This window comes from Peromyscus eremicus, chromosome 8b, assembly GCF_949786415.1.
Source record: "Peromyscus eremicus chromosome 8b, PerEre_H2_v1, whole genome shotgun sequence".
NCBI classification, from domain to species: domain Eukaryota; kingdom Metazoa; phylum Chordata; class Mammalia; order Rodentia; family Cricetidae; genus Peromyscus; species Peromyscus eremicus.
The window spans coordinates 12,901,077-12,918,995 of record NC_081424.1 but is presented as its reverse complement, the minus strand read 5'-3'; the positions used below and the strand labels follow the sequence as shown (position 1 = coordinate 12,918,995).

The 17,919-nt window shown below is 36.0% G+C and overlaps 1 protein-coding gene and 1 pseudogene across 3 annotated transcripts in view; both read left to right on the top strand.

Moving 5' to 3' along the window:
- The window catches only part of Rev3l (REV3 like, DNA directed polymerase zeta catalytic subunit), a 153,610-nt gene that overhangs the window by 101,180 nt on the left and 34,511 nt on the right, over nt 1-17,919 (top strand). For all 3 annotated transcript variants that reach the window (XR_009380972.1, XM_059272524.1, XM_059272525.1), the window contains 6 exons: nt 835-917; nt 2,058-2,180; nt 6,442-6,634; nt 8,069-8,180; nt 10,245-10,360; nt 15,990-16,108. Coding sequence is in view for 2 of the 3 variants with exons in the window: in XM_059272524.1 (XP_059128507.1) it covers nt 835-917; nt 2,058-2,180; nt 6,442-6,634; nt 8,069-8,180; nt 10,245-10,360; nt 15,990-16,108 (746 nt within the window). In the remaining variant the exon portion in view is untranslated. The remainder of the gene's footprint in view (nt 1-834; nt 918-2,057; nt 2,181-6,441; nt 6,635-8,068; nt 8,181-10,244; nt 10,361-15,989; nt 16,109-17,919) is intronic.
- LOC131918428 (E3 SUMO-protein ligase PIAS2-like) lies at nt 13,195-15,030 on the top strand (annotated as a pseudogene).

Here is a 17,919-nt window from a genome sequence, read left to right as displayed (position 1 = left end):
TCCCAAGATATGAACAATCTCTTTGTCCAATGTATCCATTTTATACATGTTAATCTCTTGTTAATGATTTAGTAGATGCCTTAGTAATCCAGTCAACTGTTATGGAATTAGAACGCTTATGTTCAAATAGTCTTTATTTTATTTCATGACCCCAAAGCACGTAAGTAATGATGTTGATGATTTATAGATGCCAAAGAGAAACAGGAAAATGCTTTCTTTATTAAAGGGTAAAAAAAATAAGAATGTTTGAGAAAGAGATGACATTCACATAAATTATTGGAGTATATTATTGTAATTCTATTTTATTCCTGGGTATTGTTAATCTTACTGTGCTTAGTTTATATTTGTATTTAAATATGTACTTAGTTTATAAATTAAATGCTATTATTACAGGGGATAGATAGATAGGTATAGCAAAAACCATAGTGTAAATTGGATTCAGCACTGTCTACAGATATCCACTAAAAGGTCCTAGAATATAGTCTGTACAGATAAGGGGAACTATTGTAATTTCACCTTCATTTATGTGTAGTGAATTTATGACTTTCTAGAACACAGAAGAAACTTGATGTCTCTCCCTCCTCATCATACATATTTGATGAGTGAATTATTCCCAAAGGTAATGACTAATATATAAAACTCAATAATAAAACACAAGTGTGCTTATTTAAAAATGCAAAATTTTGAAGTATTTTATGGAGATTGAAGATTATGATTTTTATTTTTAAGTTATGAAGTCTGGAGTATAGACGATACTTACAAATGATATTTAAGTGTTTGAAACAACAAAATTTGTTTCAAAAAACAAGTTAAAAACGAAATTTCTTTCTACAGAAGCAAAGACGCAGAGGTTGTGTAATAAGAAAGGCGGTGAAGGTGAAGGTCTCCGGAGAGTCCTGCTGACAACGCAAATGAAGGTAACTGTGCTAAACATCTGTCGGTCCGTGCGAGACCGAGTCTAGAGAGCACAGGGCCATGTCGCACCTCAAGTTCTCGTTATTTTTACATCATGATTTATGTAGCTTTGAGACAACAAGAAATTACATTTTTTTCTTTGTGTTTTTTAATTGTTGGGATCTAAAAGATTCTTATGTGTAAATACAAATATTACAGAGAAAGTGAATATGATAGCCAAAATGTGGATTATGAGGATACACATACATTAACTGATAACTGGCAGTATCAGAACAGTCCAATCACAGCAGAACTCAAGTAAGTGATTTTTGATCCCGCCAGAAAAAATATCCTTTTCATTGGTTTATTTTTTTTTTCAAATATGACTTAATTTTTTAATTTCTTTCACTACATTACAAAGGGAGCAACTTTATCTACTATTGAAGTTGAGAAATTATAAATATCCTTATTCAAATCCTAGAGATACAATAGTACTTAATTGAAAAGTATAAGGTTATTTGAAAGAAATGCATTAGACATTAATGGAAATAAATGATAGAAACCACTTCCATATTAGCTACTTCTCATGAACATCATTACATATAAGATGTATTTTATTATTTATGTGTTGAGGCTATACTACAAGCTTTAATGTATAAACCTTTTGAATTATAAGCTATTGATATTAAAAACAAGTAACTGAATTGTAAACATATTAGGGAAAATGGTTAATGAATTTAAATAACCAAAAAGGTATTTTAACAAAGATAGAGCTGGATATGGTGGCTTACATGTACAGGCCCAGCACTGGGGAGTCTGAGACAGAGAGATCACTGTACTAGGCTGATCCGGGCTCTCCAGAGACTGAGACATAGGAAGTATGTATTCTAAATGCTTGAAAGCTTTTCCGATACATGCAGCAGTGAGGTAAGGTACACGTGCAGACTTTCACACTATTTACAAACTTTAGCCATGTAATTGCAAAGTATGTTAGTTGCTTGATCTTTCTTTCAAGAAAAGTCAAGATAAATTTCCATGGGTTATTAAGTGTCAGCTCTACCCAGCTACTGCTTTCAGCATTTGGGCTTGTGAAAATGAAATACCAACACATGGTTTGTTTATAGATTGTATTATATTTTTCTGGCTGTGTCTTTTCTTAATAGAATCAGTTTGCAGTAAATACTCCAAAGAAAGAAACTTCTCAGATTGACGGACCATCTTTAAACAATACCTACGGTTTCAAAGTCAGCATACAAAACTTACAAGAGGCGAAAGCTTTACATGAGGTAAAACGACAACTTTCAGGTTGTGCTCACTGTGCTTAACGTCCAGGATTTGTCCATAGGATGAGCATGGGAATTTCTTTTAACTTGAAAGGGATATGTCCAGTTGTCTTCATTAATCTTCATTTTGTTATTGTATTTGTGTAAAACAGAAAAAAAGTTTAAATATTGACCAGTCGCTGAGACTGATTTACTGTTTCATAACCTTCGCAAAATTAGTAACTAAAATTTAGTTATGGAAGTTAAATTAGAAAAGCCAGGTGGTGGTGGCGCACACCTTTAATCCTGGCACTTGGGAGGCAGAGGCAGCCGGTTCTCTGTGAGTTCAAGGCCAGCCGGGTCTACAGAGACAGTTCCAGGACAGCCAGGGGTACACCATAGAGAAATCCTGTCTCAAAAATAACAAAAATAATGTAAATTTGTCACAGTATGGACTGGAAACTCAAAGCACACGTTTAACTGGTAGTAAGATTGAAATCAGTGTGTGTGTGTGTGTGTGTGTGTGTGTGTGTGTGTGTGTGTGTGTTTATACATTTTTATTTTATGAGTGATTGTCCTACATGTTATCTAAGTGCACTGTGTATGTCTGGTGCCCAAGGAGGCCAGTAGACAGAGCAAGATCCCACTGTGCTCTGCAACAAAAGCCCAAGTCCCAAACTAAGAGATAAATTTAGGAATACATACAAATGCGTGCCCACAATTAAAAATTAATTGAAATGTTTTTTTAAAGCTATAATTATTGGATTGGCAAGATAGTTTACCTAGTAAAAGCACTTGCCACTAAGCCTGACAACCTGAGTTCAATCCCTGGAACTCACATGGTGGGAGGAGAGAACCAACTCCCATAAGTTGTTCTCTGATCTCCACACATACACTAGGGCATATGTGTGCACACATACAGAAATAAGTATTTTTTATTTAGTAAATAAAAAATAAGAAAAATATTAAAGCAAAATTGATAGGACTTAGCAAAATGACTTTTTAAAAAAATTGTGTACTTATACATATGTATGCTGGTTTGTGTGTGTGTGTGTGTCTGTCTGTCTGTCTCTGTCTATCTCTGTCTGTGTGTTAGTGTGTGCAGATGCTCACAGAGGCCAGAAAAGAACATCATATCTCATTAAGCTGAAGTTAGTGGTGTTTGCAGGATGATTGAGAGGTTATGTGGATACTGGGATCTGAACTCCAGTCCTCATCACTGTGCAGCAAGCTCTCTTAACCACTGAGCCATCTTTCTAGCCCCCAGAAAAACTGGTTACCTTTGGTTATTCTCTTTTCATTTGAAAAACGTAATTTTATTATATGAATATGACATCTTGAAGTTAAAATCAGTCCATGATGTCGAGCTGATTGTTGACAGGCTTTTCTCCTCTCTGGTCAGATTTTCAATACCTGAGCAGTGGTCGGAACAGGAAATGAACTCTCTCCAGAATGCTTGCTCTAGGGAACTTTGTCCATTGTATTGCCATCATCTTCCTTCTGCTGTCAGTACTCAGTACAGAACACAAGGACTCCTGTTCCACTTCCTCACCTTCCTCCCAGTCACCCATCTAGCTCCCTCTTTACTCTGTTTGCTTTAAATCACACCCTCAGGAACCCTTAAGAGCGGCAGTGCATTTTAAATCTCAAGACAGAAAGACAAAATGTAAGTGTGAAATTTCCAAAAACGAAGTTAGTCTTCAGGGGTCTTTTGACCTAAAATTGTCCCCACAAGTCTCTGTACCCATTATACATATCCATCCTTTCTAATTAAATTAGTTGTTTTGTCTACTTGGCTTTAGGAGAGAGGTTTTCCACTTAAAATTTCTGTGCTTAGTAAGTTATTGTGTGCTGATTATTAACAATAAAATCCTGAAGGGAACACATTCCCACTTAAAATTCCTGGGGCGTGGGGATGCTTGGAAGATGGCTCAGTCACTAAATGCTTCCTGGTTCAGATCCCCAGAACTCACGTATAAAGCTAGGTATGGCAGTATGTGTAGTATATTGTCCCCAGACTGGGGAGTAAGGGAAGGAGAATTTCTGGGGCTCTGTGGCCAGCCAGTCTAGTAAATGAGTGAGCTCAAAATTAGCAGGAAAAGCTGTCTCAAAAAAGAAGATGGAATGCAACAGAGAAAGACACCCATCATCTACTTCCAACATGTGCACATGTACACAGGCCCAGTTACCACATAGATACACACAAACAAGGTTCCTAGAGTATAAGTATAGAGTTCAGTAGGAGAGTTCTTGCCTACCATGTATGAGACCCTGGGTTTGAGCCCAGTAAAATTAAAATAAGTAAACTTTTTCCTATAGCTCACAACTTTACTGTTTGTGGGTTTTTTTTTTCCTTACAAGTCTTGAGTTTGTAGTTCTGATGAATGTAGTAGATTTTGGGCTACTTTATTATTTTTTGTGCCTTTCTCATACATACATAATTAATATTTTGTGTATTTTAAAAGAATGTAATAGTAAATATATTAACAAACACATATATTATATGTATATGTTTAATTTTAATCAGGACAAAACGACAAGGTAAAATACGCCTCCTTCCTTCACCAGGCCAGCAGTTTTCTTCTACAAAAGCCCTACGTATTTATACATTTTCATGCCTCTGTAGAAATTTTCTGTGCACATGCTTGCATTTTTACGTATATAGACGCATATTACATTCAGTGGTTCCATTTATCAATATACTGATGTTTCCATATTTAGACATACAGACCTGGCTCTTTGTTTTGAAAAATATTAAAAATTACTGACTATTCTCTCATTACATGACCTTTATGGCACTGAGTTACTGATCTCCCATCTAAACATTGAGATTCTTTCCTAGTCTTTTACTCTTACCATCTCAAGTGAACTTCCTTCTACTTATATTTTGATTAAATGAACGAGTTTATAGCTAATTTCTCAGGAATGACTTGCTTGGTTAAAAGATATGTGCATTTAAAATTTGAAATTTTAATAGATATTCCTGAATAGCCCTCCAAAAAGTTTTTTTGTTTTCGTTTTTGTAGATTTTTGTTGTTGTTGTTGTTGTTGTTGCCAAAAATAGAATTTGCTAGATTCTATTCCTGTGACTAATGGAAGTCATGCACTTACATTCTTCATTGGCTCACATGGATTATATCTACAAAGCCGTTGCTAATTTATGTGATCTGAATAATTTTGAGGAAACTATAAATAGTCTTATTTTCCAATGCCAGCTGTATGTATATGGTAGCATATAGCATGTAATCATGAATCCAGGCTGAATTTTGTTTCCTGTACTACGTTGATTTATTTTAATTTATTTTTACTTTTACTTATTTTTTTGAGGCAAAATATTGCTGTTTCCCAGGCTGCATTTGAACTTGTAAGCTGAAGCCATCTTCCTATTACAGCCTCTTGAGTAGTTAGGATTTACAGATGTGCTCTACTGGGCCTGTCTCTGGTTTGATTTTAAAAAGAAACTAAGAATTACAATTGAGAGATTTTTACTAACAAAATATAGTAAGTGTGAAAACAATTTATTGTGTGTTACATGTCCGTGAGAGTATGGACATTGGTCAAATGAAAAAGCTTATGTGATTGTTTCCATAACAGCTCTTTTAATTTTTTTTTCTTAAGGTAAAATTAAAACTTAAATTGGCTCATGTACAAAAATGTCTAAATTTAAATAAACCTTAGAGAGTAGCAGGTTAGTAAATATGAACTTTAAACTAAAAGACAATTCCTGTTTTTAGAGGTAGAACTCTAATGCAGTTGACCATTAAAAGTGCAGGCTGGTTTGAATGTGAATAAGCAGCTGAACTAATCATTCTTTTCTCAAGTAGAAATTAAGAAGCATTGCACGTATTTTAAACAAATACTTTGTAAGTATTACCATTGAGAAGTAACAGCCCAAGCATTTTCTGATATAAGAACATGAGTTAATCTAATTTTGGAAGCAAAGTTCTTGAGTTTTCATGAATTTATGAACTATTAAATTGTGACTTTGTCTTTTGTTTGTTTGTTTATGTTTTGGTTTTTTGAAGACAGGATCTCTTTGTGTAGCTTTGGCCATCCCGGAACTCACTCTGTAAACCAGGCTGACCTCGAACTCGGAGATCCACCTGCCTCTGCCTTCTGAGTGCTGGGATTAAAGGTATGTGCCACCACTGCCTAGTTGGGACTTTGCCTTTTATGTCTGTTTATATTTTTACTTACTTGTCTCCTCAAAATCTTAGTGAAAAGGACTTCTTTGAACATGCATGCCAAGAACACTTTAAACATAATTTTTAATTTCCTTTTGTAGATACAAAATCTTACCTTAATCAGTGTGGAGTTACATGCTCGAACTAGAAGGGACTTACAACCAGATCCTGAGTTTGACCCAATCTGTGCTCTGTTCTACTGCATTTCTTCTGACACTCCACTCCCAGACACAGAAAAAACAGAACTCACAGGTGTGATAGTAATTGATAAAGACAAGACAGTCACCCATCAAGGTATTGTTCATTTTTAGTACTGATGTGCTTGTCCAGTGAATTTGTGTGTGTGTGTGTGTTGCGGGGTGGGGTGGACAGAGTCTTACATAGCCCAGATTGACCTTGTACTGACTGTGTGGCTGAGGCTGGCTTTGAGCTTTGATCCCCCAGCCTCTGCTTCCTAGGTGCTAGGCTCACAGACATGTGCCAGCCACTATGTGTGGCTTAGAATGACTCTTCATAAACTTTCTTCTTGAAGAGCCACCGCAAGCAGGAAGACTCCTCTCTAATGTTGGCTCAGGTCGGGGTACGAAGCTTTACATAACTTTTTCCTAGAGTCATGGTTCTCACTTTGATCATGACAGCCATAAGTAGAGTGGAGGTGGACTAGAACGTTGATCAGTGTGTGAGGCCTCCAGGTTCTGCCCTCAGCACCACAGGGAGGAAATCAGAAATAACAAAGATCTTAAGAAAAATTCACAACAAATCCAAATAATCATGTATCGTTAGCTTGGGTAGATAATCTTCATTATCTTCATATATTTTGCTGCTGATACAGACTTTGTTTCCTTTAGACATTGTTAACTATTTTAAGTTAATAGCTTGTAAGATATATTTTCTAACTGTTCATGTATCATCCTAAATAAATATATGTTTGGTTCAGAGGTTCTTCATATAACATATAAGCATTTTAGGAAATGCAAATATTTCTCTGAAGTTTTAAAGGTAACCATTACAAATGATTTAAGTTCACTGAGGAAGATTTAGTATAGAAGAAAGCCATTAAGAATATGATGCTGGGCGGTGGTGGCGCACACCTTTAATCCCAGCACTCGGGAGGCAGAGCCAGGCGGATCTCTGTGAGTTCCAGGAAAGGCGCAACGCTACACAGAGAAACCCTGTCTCCAAAAAAAAAAAAAATCTGATGTTTAATTGTGGCTAACACCAGCTAACAAGACAATCATTGAATTTTCATGAGATTTTCATGATAGCCAGTGTTGGTAGTTTGAAATTAACCATGGTAGGATAACTTTACATAGTGGAAATAGGAGACAAAGACGCGTTCAAGATGGTTTGTTTGGTTTTTTTTTTCCTTGAAGAGATGTTACCCATTTTTTAGCATACTAGTGATTAAAATATTCTCTGCTAAGCAAAGCTTTTACCATTAGGAAAAATAAGCATGGAGACAAAGTAATTTTCTTTGCAAGTTAATATGTGCCTGGTGGGAATTTTATAAATGAAGAGTTTAGGAGAATAACTGAAAATGTGGAACTTGCATTTAAGTTATATGTTACATTAGAAAAACCATTTAAGAAAATCTTCAAGTAGTTGGACTATACTTTTACTTGCAGGGTTAAGTTTTCATATTCTTTTACTTAAAACTGAAGACTACTATTACTTCTATTTAATAGTACATGATATAATGTTATCTATAACAAACATTTTATTCCTTAGATATCAGATATCAGACCCCATTACTCATCAGATCTGGAATTACAGGATTAGAAGTTACGTATGCTGCTGATGAGAAGGCACTCTTCCAAGAAATTACAGATATAATAAAGAGGTATTATCTTGTATTTTCTCATTTTTTTCTGGTCTTTCTTGTTCAGTCATTTCCTGCAGATGTAGATTACATAAGATATAAAAGAGGATGAGAATCATTTCCAGGACCCCTGGAAGTATATAATTATCCTTAGAGAGATTTTTGCGTTCAGCCTCCTGTCACCATTCCTGTGCCCATCAAATAAGGATAGGAAAAGAAATGTTCTGTTTTTACAGTTAAGGGAATAGAGAAAAATATTTGCTTCTAGCTTCTCAGTTGGGTTTTTTAAATGATTTTGCTATGGTTCGGAAGTAATGGGGAATCGTATAAAAGTTCAGTTGTGTTATTCACTTAAGTAAGTTTCCACTTTGGGAACTAGCCACCATTTCGGTAGTATTTTGAATTGGTTTGTTTTGTTCTTTTTTATTTTAATAATTGATCTTTGTTAAAAGTGAAACCTTGTGAGAGTTTATAAAGTTATCTTAAAATCATTTTAATTAAAAAATACAATAAAAAGATTATTTCATTCTTTCATCCCATTTGTAAGTAATTGCTCAACACAGACTTTGGTGTCATCTAATACCTGTATTATTGTCTCATGCACTTAACTTATTTCCACAATCTTAATTTTCTACATCTGAAAAGTTACTAACTAACATATATAAGAAATTTGCTAATGTATATAAAACTAACAGCTTAGTATCTGGCACACAGTCAGTACTTCTCTGCTGTGTAAGAAGGAATCCTATATGCTAAATATAAAAAAAAAAATCAATGAAAATAAACCAGGCATGTTGGCTTACTTTATAATCTCAGCACTCAGGAGGCTGAAGCAGGAAGATTGGAAGTTTGAAGCTAGCCTGGGCTACACTTGTCTCAAAAATAGTAAGGGAGCTGGGCGGTGGTGGCACACGCCTTTAATACCAGCATTCAGGAGACAGAGGCAGGCAGATCTTCGTGAATTCAAGGCCAGCCTTGTCTACAGAGCGAGTTCCAGGATAGGCTCCAAAAGCTACACAGAGAAACTCTGTCTCGAAACCCCCCCCCAAAAAAAGGAGGGGGGCTAAAATGTAGAACAGTGGTTGAGTACTTGCCTAGAATGTATTCAGCTAGTAACAATAATAGTAAGTTACATTTACAAGTAAATAATACAAATGAAACACATAAATATAAAAAATAAACTTACCAGAGTGGTTTTGAGGTTTTTTTATGGAGCCACTGTAGGTTTTACTCTCAAAACTATAATCAATTCCTCTCTTCCCTACAGTTTTTCCTTTGACATTAAATAAGTTTATTTTCTCTTGCATTATAACCAGAAATATTTTCATGACACTCACCACATGGAGTAACTCCTGGAGTAACACCACAAAGTAACTCCTGAATTTAATGCAGGTTGTCAGTTCAGCTCTACTAGAACAATTCTGTAACGACAGGAGTGCCCTTCTCTTAGCTCCTCGAGCTCACTTTCCCTGCATGAACTTCACTGGGTATTTAACCTCCTACTGAACTGAATTGCCCTCCTTTCAGAAGATAGATCTGTCATCCTTAGGCATTACTTTGTGTGAGAACCAAGCAACACTAAAATCATAAGGGAAACATTTTAATTGTTTTCTTTCTCAGCATTAACACTGTTTAAAAGCTGGATAGGTTAAGAAGGATAAAAATGACAAGTCAGTGACCCGGAAGATCTTTATCCTAATACCATACCCACACATGTCTCACACTTCACCCTACCCACATTGAAGCCACTCATGCCCTCTCTCCTATATTCCAGTAGTAATTGCTTGTCTCCCACCCCAAATTTCATCAGCTTCTTTCCCAAGAAATGTGGGACAAATACACCTTAGTCAAATTAAGCTCGTTTTACAAAATAAATTAACTCTTGTAGTCACCTATTCTAAGTCATTCTATCAGAATCATTCTACGGGGACCACTGACACATCCCTTCCCATTATAGAATGGCTGTTATGGACTAGAGATTTAGATTTTTGTCCCCTACACCATGAAAAAATACTTCTTCTGGGCAGAGGTCCAAATGTTGTGATGTATGCTCTTTGATCTTTCCCCCCCCCCCCCGTTTTTTAGGTATGACCCTGATATTCTGCTAGGATATGAGATTCAGATGCATTCCTGGGGCTACCTCTTACAGAGGGCTGCTGCCCTGAGTGTCGACTTATGTCAGATGATCTCTCGAGTGCCAGGTATGTAGAGCTGCAAATGTTACAACTACAGAGAAATTATAAAGTAAATAATGAGAAAATGTTAAAGGAAATACTGTTATTCCAGCTCCATTCTTATACTAAAGTGTGGTAACTTCTAGCTATAACTCCATACAGAAGGGTTAAAGCGGACGGAAGAACATCTGCATTCCCACTGTTACATATGCTGTTTGATACGCTGGGGATTTCCCACTTTCAGTCATGTTTTCATATATAATCTTTATAACAAATTATACCATCTATTTCATCTTTATTATACTTCCTCCACTCAGTACCCTAGAATTGTTTTCCCATGTTAGGAGATAGTCTTCATTCTTGTTGTGAAGCGACTTAATATTTCCTTGACTTCAGGAACCATAATTTTATTGTTTTTTTCTGGTTTTACTTTTTTGCTCACTAAATTGGTAGAAAAGTAGAGGAAGGACCAAAAGAGTAGTAACAGTTAAAGATTAATAGTTAAGTAATTGGTTTTTGATTTTTATTTGATTGTGTCTAAAAAACAGTATGAATTTTGAAGACGATTCCCAAAGGTTTTGGTGCTGAGTTTAGAGAGAGGCAATAATAATATTTATATCAAAATTAATTGCAATTTGTAAATCTTTTGTTGCTGTTATTTATTTTTGTTTTTGTTTTTTTGAAGCAGGGTTTCTCTGTGTAGCCTTGGTTGTCCTGGAACTTGATCTATAGCCCAGGCTGGCCTTGAACTCACAGAGATCCGCCTGCCTTTTTCTCCAGAGTGCCATGCCCAGCTGTAAATCATTTTTTTGTTTATTCTACAACTATAGATTTTTTATTTCATGTTTCATTTTGGGGTTTTTTTTTTTAGTTTTTCTTTTTAATATTCTTTTTTTTTAATTTCAATTAAAATCTAATCACATCATTCCCCTCTTCCCTTTCCTCACTCTAATCCCTCCTTTATCCCTTCTCTCCAACACCTCCCCCCCACTCCCTCTCAAACCGGTGGCCTCTTTATTATTTTATATATATATATTTATATATATAAAACACATCAATACTTCAATAATTGGTGTTACTTTGTATGTATGTTTCAAGGCTGACCCCTTGGGGTTGGATAACTAATTAGGGTGCTCATCCCTGGGAGAGACCAATTCTCTCTCTCAGCAGTTATTAGTTGCCTGTATAACTACATTTTTTTGTTTGTTTGTTTTGGCTCCCACAGCTTATGGGACAGTTTTCTGAGTGTTTAGGAAAGGCAGCCCTCAGGTACATTTGTTAATTACATTTAATTGGTTGTAAGAGGTAAGGATGAAAAGATTGATGAAGTTAGTGTCCTGCATTAGGGGTGTAGCTCAGCAGTGGAGTGTCTGCTGAGATTTTTTGAGTTTGACCCCAGCACCCAGGAGAGGAGGGAGGAAAGGAATGGAAAGCTCACATCCTTTCAGAATCCCTGCTCAAGCTTTTTATTAAGCAACAGAGTACATAGAAAGGGTACGTGGTTCATGAGGTAACATAGTCGTGGTATGTAATGCACAGATTCTGGAGAGAAGACTCCCCGAGTTCAGATTCTGGCTAGGTGCCTATCAACCTATATAATGTCAAGTGAATTACTTAATAGACCCATGCCTCAGTTTACTCCTCTGTAAAGTGGAGGCTCTAATAGGACTTTGAGGGTGATTGTAATGGTGAGTGCCTGAAAACAGAGTGAACACTGTGAGAGTGTTGTTGCTAATGCAGTGAACGGGAAGTTTTGAACATTATCTTTTTAGCATAAAGAAGGAAGTGAGAGTTGTGTGAGTGTACATGGCCTTCAGGGTGGAGTGACTATTGCTTAGAATACTGCTTGTTCTTTACCATGTGACCTGGGACAAGATGTAATGCTTCTAAGTAGAACTTTTATAGTACGAGTGAGCTTAGAGTGGGTGTGCTGAAGTGAAGGAATCAGTGTAGTAAAGTTCCTAGAGCATGATAGATGTGTAAGATACAATCCACGGTTTAAATACTCTAGAACCTCTGCTCACCAACATTCACTAAATTGGTTATTTTTATTCTCAGTAAAATCATCACCCATGAAACTGGACTCAGTTCTCTTTGCTCTAAGGAACTCTCATAGTTTAAGAGATTTGTCCTGAGTTTCTCCAACCTCGAGAGAATTAGGAATATTAAAAACAGTCCCTAGGGGCTGGGAAGATGGCTTAGTCAGTGCAGTGTTTTCTGCACCAGCCTGAGGACCCTGGCTGCATCCCCAGCATCCAGTAAAAGTTCGCTGTGGTTGTGGGTACCTGTTATGCCTGCCCTGGGAGGTGAGGATCACAGGATTTACCGACAAGCTAGCCTCTCCATAAGTGGATCAGTACTAGGTTCAGTGGTGGGAATGTCTCAATAAATAAGGTGGAGAGCAATTGAGGAAGACACCCAGTTGTCAACTTCGGGTCCCTGTGCACATGTGCAGGCACACACACCCCTATACAAGCTATCTTATTTCTCTCCAAAAATTAGCTAGTTCACTAATGGACTTTTTGTTTTGTTTTGTTTTGTTTTGTTTTTTGTTTAAGCTAAGGTCTTACAATAACTTAGGTTGACCTAATCTTCTGTGTACAGAGATCACATACCTAGCAGCAATGGACATTTTTCATGCTGAAGGAAAAAAACAGAAAGAAACAAAAATCCTGTAGCATTATGTGTTAGTAAAAAGTAGCAGCAGAAATTGCTAAATTAAAAGAAGGCTGCTGTTTAAATATACACAGCCCTGGCCCATCTTGATTGGCACTTAGTGGAGGATGTTACAGGAGCTGGAGGTCATGGTGGCTGAGGAACCTCTGGGGGAGGAGGGCATAAAATGGCAAATTTCAAGGAGTATGGTTTCTAGTTTTAGATTTTCTGAATTACCAGTGTTGTTTGGCTTTGCTAGATGGAAGAAAAGTTGTTGTAAACAAATAAATGGAATAAAGGTGCTGCATTTATTGAATAGTGGCTGCAGCCTTTCAGTTCAGATTAAAATTCGAGAATTATATAGGCACCAGTACCCATGGACACTTGAAAGTCTTTATGATTTATCCAAAATCAACATTGATTTTCAGTTCCTCACCAAGAGAATCCACCCATTGTCTTCTACTTCAGTTACACCTGATTCACCCTCATTTCCTGTAGGTTTGGTGCTGCTTGTGCCGCTTCAGGATACTAACCCCACACTGAGATGCAGCAGCCATGTCCTCTAGTTCCTTCTGGCCATCCTAAAGTGCAGTTGAAAACCCTACCCTTCTGTGATGTCCTTGAGTTTCTCATCAAGCCCATGAGTTTAGTTCAAAGCAGTATTCACCAGTTTCAAGAGAATTTTTTTTAATTTTTGCTTTGACACCTTAGCTAGTTAGAGAGATGCATATCAAGGGATTTTTTTTTTTTTTTTTTGGTCAGATGGCTGGAGAAATCATAAAGTCCAAGTCTGGCTATGACAAGCTGTCCTCACGAAGATAACTATCCTTAGAGTCTACTTATAAAAGTAAATGGGAAACTCCTTTGACTGGCTCTGTGCCACTACCTAAAAATGGGTTTAACAGAAGCTCCCTGGGTGCTCTTTATATTACATCTTTAGTTAGATTGTCTTCCAGGATCCCAAATCAGATTTCTATTTCTTAGGCATTAGAAGTTGGAAAGAATTACTTTGTGTCTTTGTATCTTGTTTGACAGCTCACATCAGCCATGCTATTATAGAGATTAAAAATGAAAGGTAATAGAAACTCTGATCATTCTAGAACACTAATTAAAGAAAAACTTACTGCACATCTGATAGCGAAATTGATAACACTAGTTTTCAAGTATTCTTAAATGTTCCCTTTATAAAAAATGAGGCTGACACTGCTACATGCAGTGAATCATACACATCTGTAATGATTTGATGATGCCCTTTATCTTCAAAGGAACGGAAAGAAGGCCACTTGGATTTGTCCTCTTTGTGACAAATCGGCTGCCTGTGAAAGTGATACTAGATGGGCTTTTCACAGAAATTCTCAATGAGTGTTCTGATGAAGAGGAGACCAAATTCCAAGAAAACAGTTCTTGGTGTCCATGAAGCTAAAGAAAGACGCTATGAAACCCAGCCCTCTACAAAAGCAGAAAGTTCAAGTGTCTTTGGTAACCATTCAGGGAGTGTACCAGTGAAGAACAGGAAGAAGGTAGATGTTATTCAGCTCACAGTGGAGGGCTCATGATGAAAAGGAAGATCCTCTTGCCAGAGGGAAGTGCCTCTCTCTGTCAGAGACACAAAGTCATTGCACAAAAAGGGTTCTCTGTGTTAACCATCGTCCATAAGGTGCCCAGTGCTTGATCCTGCTGCCATTCCGCCTTCATTACCAGGCCACTCAGTCCATCCTACCACAGGCCAGTGGCATCAGATTGGCCAGAAGAACCAAGAAGAAGTTAATAATTAAGTGCAGCTCGGAATGTCTGGTCCTGTGCAACGATGCACATAAAATACAAGCACATAGTTTGTGTTAATGGAGTGGAAAACAGCCTTATCATTTCAGGAAAAAAGTGACTGCCTTATTATTGCCAGTGCCCCCTTGTCAATGTGAACGGTGCACAAAGGTTATATTAGTAAAGTTTCAAAATGCTAAACCTTTGTGCTTGGTGTAGCGTTAGTGCTTGTGAAGTTTATGGCTCGGTAAGGAAGGAAAGTATGCTTGTCAGAGGATAAAAAACAAATGACCAGTCCATTTGACTTAATGAAGCATTTAAAATTCAAAAATTACAGCTTCATCAGTGTTAATTAAAAACAAGGTTTATACCATTGGAATTTTTAACAGTACCTATTTTTTAGTTAAAAATAATAGAATATTTTCAACTGTGAAATACTTGAGGGTGTAGAAAAAAAAACAAACCCTATCAGTATGTTGTTAAAATTGACACGTGGTAAAATAAAGAAATAATATTTGCTAAACAAAAATTTAATTACTATTGATGAAACTATTTTATATGCAAAATAATGTACTTAAAAAGTAAGAAGATTTTGAAGGAACTTTAATTTTGTATTAGTAGGAATTACATTCAAAGTACTTTCAAACGTCACTAAAGTGTTTTCATTGAGAAATATTCAGATTAAAACCTTTTTGGATTTTGTATAGACAAAAATAAAAATATATACATAGTTGTCTCTTAATATCATGGGATTCCACATCTATGGAGTCAGCTAACTATGGATCAAAAATGCATGTGCACTAAGCTTTGTACTCAGTACATGTACATACATTGTACTCAGTATTGTAAACAATATGGTGACGTTCATGAATATAGCTATGCATAGGTCTTATACAAATACTAAGCCATTTTATTTAAGGAGTGTTTCACGTATTTTGTTACCTACAGGATATCCTGGAACCATCCTCTGTAGACACCAAGGGATAAGTGTATATACTGTATAGAAAGAAGAAGGGAATGCATGTATCTTCAAATATATTTGTTTTACAAAATTTCTACATGTTTAGGAAAGAAAAACGGCTTTTGTTAGTTAAAATAATAAGTATTCCCTTATTCTAATAGACTGAATCAAATTTTACCTTTAGTCTTCCTTCTTATTTTTGTGGTTTTTACTTTTTGGCATGATTTACCTAAAAGCCTGTTTTCTGTGAGTCTTGACAGTTTGCATTCTCTTTTATAGACGACAAAACTGAAAACAGATTTGCAGCGGAAAGAGATGACTATGGATCGGATACTATGAGTGAGATAAACATTGTTGGCAGAATTACACTAAACCTTTGGAGAATCATGAGGAATGAGGTGAGGCTTTTAATCTAAAGTGTTTGGAAATAAAAGTAGAACAATTAACAGTTTATTCATGGAGTATTAGTATAAATTCTCTATGTTTTGTGATTTATTATTGTTGTATGTAAGTAAAGATGCAAAATATAAAATGACAAAATAAAAAAAAAATTATACCTTCATTGTTTTTCTATTTATGTCTAACTAACTTAACAACTAGAAAAATCATTATCATCATACATACCTGTCATGAATCCATAGCTAGCCTAGGCTGTATAATGAGACCCTTAAAAATAATAGTCTATAATTGTAATAAAATATTATGGTATTTGTGTTTAATATTGTATAATCTCATCATTTTAAGAAAAATCTAGTCTTAGGTTTTCTTAGGAAGACTTAGGAAGGAAACTCTCATAATAAATACATTTAAGTACTGAGCCAAACTGGAGAGAAACTGTTTGGCAGTAGTTAATAGCAGCATCCCATTGGACAGGCTTTTGGGTTAAATAATTTCAGCAAACTCTCCCATTAATTTACACTCCTTTGTAGAAATGGTTATTTCACACACAATAAAAGTAAGCTTGTAGAGTTTACTAGATATTTACGTCTTGGAAGTTGTTTGTTTTTTCTATGTAAAATATAAAGATTTCTACTATAAGTTGGTTGTTTTAGAGTTTGGACTTGGAGTAATAAGAACTGAAACAATTAGATGAAAATTCATTCTCCAATGGCATCTCCTATTTGAAACTACTTTTTCATTATACACTTTCTATTTTTCCCTTTGTATTCAGTGATCGTGTAGCTGTCCTGGATTTTTATTAAACACTGACTTACCAAGCATGCTAGAGCCCTGTCACATGCAAATCACACCCGATAAAGCAGTGGGTTCTTTATAAAAAATTACGTGGCCTCAATTTTCTTATTTATGCCCTGAGTCTGAAGATGTGCTCACATTTAATCTAACTTTTAACTTGAAACAGTGCATTATATGAATCTGCTTGAGGATAATTTTATTTTGTGTACACTTAGGTGTTATGTGAGGATTTGTGTATGCATACATTTGTGGAAGCTAGAGGTCAGCCATGGGTATCATTTCTCAGGAGCCATCCGCCTTGTATTTTGAAACAGGGTCTCTCATTGGCCTGGAGCTTACCACCCTCCCTAGCACTCATATTACAAATGGTGCTAACACACAGTGTGACCTTTTTACATGGGTTCGGGGGATTGAACTCAGGTCCTCATGAAGTACTTGACCAACTGAACCCTCTCCCCAACCCACTGCTTTTTAAAAATTTAATTATTCCTGGCAATTTGACACTTTCCATGAAATCCTGAATGATAATAGTAATATGTCTCTCAAGACTTTGGAACAGAGCTGTCCTTGAGTATTTACTTTATACTAGAGACACTCAGATTATGTTTTCTGGATGCTTTTTAATCTTTGTGTCTTTTATCTGTTTCTCTCATGACACTTGGCAATTTGTAACTTGTATGATTCTTTCAAACATAAAATTTCTGCTGTTCCCACTGGAACTTTGAGTCCTTGGTGATAAACCCACTGCCTCTTAAACAATAATTTTTATTAGATATATGTTAGCTACTTAAAGGAATATATGACTCTTTCCCTGAAAACTGAATATATTTACAGACCTTATAAATCATCTACTCCGTCTAGACTTTCAGATTTTGTCGAGTAGTTTCACAGTACAGAGAACAGAGTGTTAGATTTGACTGTTTAGATTTTTCTTTTCTTTTTTTTTTTTTTTTTTTTTTTTGGTTTTTGGAGACAGGGTTTCTCTGTGTAGTTTTGGTGCCTGTCCTAGATCTCG